The 5,246-nt window shown below is 53.9% G+C and overlaps 1 protein-coding gene across 3 annotated transcripts in view; it reads right to left on the bottom strand.

Moving 5' to 3' along the window:
* ZFYVE28 (zinc finger, FYVE domain containing 28) overlaps positions 1-5,246 on the bottom strand; it is a 111,162-nt gene that overhangs the window by 3,743 nt on the left and 102,173 nt on the right. For all 3 annotated transcript variants that reach the window (XM_011970852.1, XM_011970854.1, XM_011970853.1), the window contains 2 exons: positions 1,539-1,693; positions 648-764 (listed from right to left, as the gene is read on the bottom strand). In XM_011970852.1, coding sequence (XP_011826242.1) covers positions 648-764; positions 1,539-1,693 — 272 coding nt within the window. The remainder of the gene's footprint in view (positions 1-647; positions 765-1,538; positions 1,694-5,246) is intronic.

The following is a 5,246-nucleotide window of genomic DNA, read 5'->3' as shown; positions in this document are numbered from 1 at the left end:
TGCACATGGGTGTACGTGTGTGTGCATGGTGTGGGTAGCATGAGTACATGTGTGCACGTGTGTGTGCACGTGCCTGTGTGTGAATGTGACTGTGGGAGCCGCCTGTGTGCCTGTGCTGTGTCAGCGTGTGTGACACCTCAGCAGCTCATGGGCAGCAGTGGACTCCTTTCCACCCCCATAGGGAGTGGGTTCGGGGAGGGCTGCCTCGAGCTGCTCTGAGAGGCAGCATTCGGTAGAAGTGACGCGGCACCACAGCTGAGTCTCATCCTCAAGAGGGAGGGTTTGGGCTCTCCCAGCCTCCATCAGACCCAGAAGTGAAGTCACCTTGCTGCCACACGTGCAGGGGACAGTAGCCAGGGCTGTGGGCATGAGCCAGGGGCCCTTGCCCATCTGCTCATTTGCAGGGGTGGAGTGTCTTCCTGGGCAGGCAGCCCATCTGGGCACTTCCTGGGCCTGCTGCTGCGCCCCTTGGCTTCCCAAGCAGGCAGGGCAGCCTGGCACATTTGGAGTGTGGAGGTCATGGGACCCTGGGCTCAATGATTGCTTGCCCAGGGCCAGAAGGTATAGATTTCTGAGCACCCCCTCCCTGTGGGCAGGGACATGGCCACCAGTGCAGGCCTCAGAGCCCGTCCTGAGTGGGCACTCACCCTTCCTCAACTTTTCCTTGTCGTCTGTTTCGGGCTTGGTGGCCATGACCTCAAACAGTGTTTTAAGAATACTTCTCAGGTCACTGGCATAGTTCGTCTGTAGCTGGTCAGCCACACCTGAGGGAGGAAGACCACAGTAACAGCAACAGAAGGACAGATGGAAGGAACTGTGGAGGTTGGTGCTGCAGGCTGGGCGGACCCAGCCAGAGCTCACAGCCCAGGCCAGTGTGTTCTCAGATCAGCCAGGGAAGGAGGCGGCCCACCCCCTTGGGGCAGGATTCCCTTGACAAGAATAAAAACTCGGGAGTCAAAAGAGAGCAGGGGAAGGGAGAGGACCAGACAGACAGCCCTGCCACAGTTGGTCTGCCACTGACATTCACGCCTTTTATGCACAGGTCCCAGCCATCACCACTAAGCTGGCCGGGCCATGCACTAAGGGACACTTACAGAGCCCCTGCCCTGTGCCCACCCCCAGGCCAGTGCTTGTGACTGTCACAGCCACTCAGGCATCCAGATGTGTCTACCTGCAAAGCATGTCCTCCTCCCGCAGGCACAGCCCCCAAGCAGCCTACGTGGTTGGGAGCCCAGGGTGGACCCTGTCCAGAGGTGGTGCCTAGCGCCTGGCTCTTCTGCCCCCCACCCCACTGCCCCCGCCGCCACTCCCTGGAGGAAAATGCCTCCCACCCTCACCTGCAGATCCCCTCCTCCTCCTGCCTGTGTGGGGTCAGTCCAGCCTTCTCCACGAACAGGAGTGCTTGCTCCTTAGGGGCAGAGTGGGCTGCCGTTCACAGGAAAGTGAGGGGGAGGCTGTGCACGCCCCGCCTGACCTCCCCTAAAGTGCAGCCCATGTGTCCTCAAGCCATACACCGGTCCCAGGCCCCGCCACGGCACCTGAGATGCAGACGAACAGGCGGTGGATGAGGTCGTGGCTGCCGTGGAACCTGGACCGGATCTTCTCTCTTGTGGCCTGTGGAGCGACATGCGTGGCTGCTGGGGCCACCTCTGGCCCCGTCTTGTCTGAGGAGCAGGACCCAGCCGCGGAGCTGCTGCATGGAGAAGGAGACACCAGCATGTGGGGTGGGGCACGGTGAGGGGCTGTGGAGCCTGAAGGTCACTGGTCAAGACACAAGTGTGTGTCCTCGCAGACAGCCACCCCACAGGCGCGCATCTGTTGCGCAGATACACAACTTCCCTATAACTTCACCTAAAACGTCCTCAGTGTAACACGCTCACCACGGACGCCAGGTGGTGCAACGGGGCTCTGAGCCAGTCCCAGGCCTGTTCTGGCTCTTTGATTTCTGCTGGGCCTCCTGGAATTGACAGCTGGTGGCGACTCACCCACGGAGGCTGCACTCCTGGCTTAATATCAAGCGGCTTCCCCTATGGAAACGTCAACTCACCTTTCACACCTTTTCTAACGGCCTGAGTGTCAGGCAGCCCCCACAAATATCTCTTCTCACCCTAGCCCCTGACACCTGTGAACGTGACCTCATTTGGAAAAGGGGTCTCAGCAGGAGTAATTAAGTGAAGCATCTGGAGATGAAGAGGTTGTCCTGAATGATCCGGATGGGCCATAAGTCCAATGACAAGAGTCTATAAGAGGCAGAAGAGGACACAGACACAGAGGGCAGGAGAGCCCATGTGACCACAGAGGCCGAGACAGGAGACGCGGCCCCAACCCAAGGAACACCTGGAGTCCCCAGAAGCTGCGAGAGGTGGGAGGAGCCTGCCCTGGAGCCTACGGATGGAGGGAGGCTCTGCCAGAGTTTGCACTTCTGGCCTCCGACTGTGAGACAGTTTCTAGGGCTCAGGCCAGTCTGTGGTGACAGCAGCCTCAAGAAACGAATACAGGATCCCCCGCCCCCACCTACACTTCCCGTCTCCATCTTCCCAGCAGCTGCGTCCTCAGCTTTTACCAGATTTGCTGTTCAGGGGTTCCATGGTGACCCTATAAATGATTCACAGCTGGGCCTGTACTAACTTAGGGGGTTCACCTCGCCCAACTCTAGGGGTGCACCCACTGGCCCTCTCATTTTAAAATAATTTATCTCCTATCATATCTTTTTGTCCCATTTTCTGGGAAATTTCCCCCAACTCGTTCTTCTAATTTTGCTCTTGACTTTTAAATTCCTGCTATCAAGTTTTAAATTGACTGCTGTTAACTGTTGTTTCAGGGATGCAAAATCTTTTCTCTACCTAGAAATACTCGGATAATTTTTTTCGGTTGCCATTGGCATCCTGCGCAGCCTCTTTTGGAGGGCTTGGCTCATTTATCTGGCCGTGTCTCATGCCGAGCCTTGCCCCAAATGTGACCTGCGCAAAAATAAGAAGAGTGTGGGTGGAACAACAGGAGCGTTCACCTTGCGGGTGGGAGTGTCAGCTGGTGCAGGCACTTCAGAAAAAATGTTCGCACCATTTCAGTAAAACCAGGGCTGTCTACACTCCGGAGCCCGGTGGCCTCTGTTGCCGGCACACACTGGAAACGTGCGTCTGAGTCTGTCTGCAGAGATGCACGGTCTTAGACGCAGTGCTGGGGTTTCCAGTGAAACGCAGGACAGGATCGCCGGCAACGGAATGGAAGACCCATCGTGATCTAATCACTCACCGGCAGAGGCCACGGAGGCGGAGGCCAGCCAGCCACGGCCCCGCCAACGTGCGCGAATCCCGCATGGCGTGAGTGCTTTCACACACCGTGGGAAACACGCAGATCTGCCTGGTATCTAATTTAGGGACACAGCCTCGTGACGTAAACCCTGCAGAAGCACAGAGGAATGACACACGTGAGAATTCGGGTAGCGAGCTGCGGCAGATGCGGGGAGGAGGCTGGAAGAGTCCCCGGAGCTGCTCGGGGCCCCTCCCTCATGGGGATGTGCTAACAAGCTGAATATTGACCGGAACGTGGGGGCACAGTGGGAGGCTTGGGGGGCCTGGGTCCATGGGACGGAACCCTCTGCTGGGACCCCAACAATGCTCCATGGCTCTCCCCTCCCAGGTGGTCCAGGTTCCACAGACGAAGCCCCTACCTTCAGCTTGGGGGTGTGGGCCTTGCTGCCCTCTGCCCTGGGAGCTGAGTAAGGGAGGGGCCTTCACTGTCCAGGATGTCAGCTTCCACTCAGTACCCCCAGCCTCATCAGAGCCTTACCCAAAGGAACTGAAATTTGGAACTCAGATACTTGCACACCCACGTTCATAACAGCCAAGAGATGGCAGCAACCCAGGTGTCTGTTGGCAGAGGCGTGGGTAAACCAAATGTGGTCCATCCATACAACAGAATATTATTCAGCCTTAAAAAGGAAGGAAATTCGGATCTAGGCTACAGCATGGATGAATGTTGGCAAGATCATGCTGAGTGAAATAACCCAGCTACCAAAGGATGAGTCCTGCGTGAGTCCCTGACACGAGGTCCTGAGAGCCATCACGTTCATACAGACAGGAAGTAGAACGGTGGGTGCCAGGGTGGGCAGAGGTTGGGGAGTGGGGGGGAGCAAGTGATGGGGAAACAGTTTCAGTTTGGGAAGATGAGGACATTCCGCAGATGATGATGGTGACGGTTGCACAGCACCGAGTGTGTTCAATGCCATGAAATTGTATGCTTAGGAAAGGCTAAATAGTAAACTTTATGCTACATATATTTTACAAAAAATTAAAAACATGAAAAAAAAAAAGAATTGGGGCAGGGAGAGAGCAGAGGAAAGGGAACGGAGGCGGCAAGTACGTGGCAGAAGGCCGGATTGGCATGGCGCCCGACGCAGAAGGCTCGGGGGTGTTATTACCCACAACTACTGAGCTATGTGCTTTAGAAAGGTGAATTTTGTGGTATGTATGTTATATATCAATAAAGGCTTTGTTTAAAGACCACTTGTGTTTAGATATGGTAGCAATAAAGTGAAAGTGAAATTAAGAAAACAATCCTTAGTCCTTTACAACAGCATAAAAAAGATGAAAATGCTTAGACTAAATTTAACAAAAGAAGTACAAGAATCATACACGGAAAACAACAAAACATTGTTGAAAAATATTAGAAGACCTACATAAATGGGAAGACATCTCGTGTTCGCAGATCGGAAGACAGCACTCCCCAAATCAATCTACAGATTCAACGCAATCTATACGGAAGTGTCGGCTGCCTTTTTTTCTTGCAGAAATTGACAACCTGATCCTAAAATTAATATGGAAATGACTCAAGGGACCCAGAAGAGCCAAAAGAAAAAAAACAAGTTGGAGGACTCACCCTTGTGGTCTGCAATGTGGCATGAGAGAGCAGGAGTCAAGACTGTACGGCACCAGCATAGGACCAACATACAGACCAATGAGACCGAGAGTCCACAAAGAACCCCATACGCTTACGGGCAGTGGATTCTCAGCAAGGGCGCCAAGACCACCCAACAAGGAAAGGATAGTCTTTTCAACGGATGCTGCCGGAAAACTGGAGACACACATGCAAAAGGATGAAGCTGAACTCTGACCTTATACCACATACAAAAATTCACTCAAAATGAATCAAATATGTAGATGTCAGAGCTAAAACTCTAAGGTTCTTTTTTTTTTTTTTCTTTTTTTTTTTTTGAGATGGTGTCTCACTCTGTCACCCATGCTGGA

Source organism: Mandrillus leucophaeus, unplaced genomic scaffold (assembly GCF_000951045.1).
Source record: "Mandrillus leucophaeus isolate KB7577 unplaced genomic scaffold, Mleu.le_1.0 Scaffold98, whole genome shotgun sequence".
Lineage (NCBI taxonomy): Eukaryota > Metazoa > Chordata > Mammalia > Primates > Cercopithecidae > Mandrillus > Mandrillus leucophaeus.
This window is presented reverse-complemented; position numbering and strand designations above follow the sequence as displayed.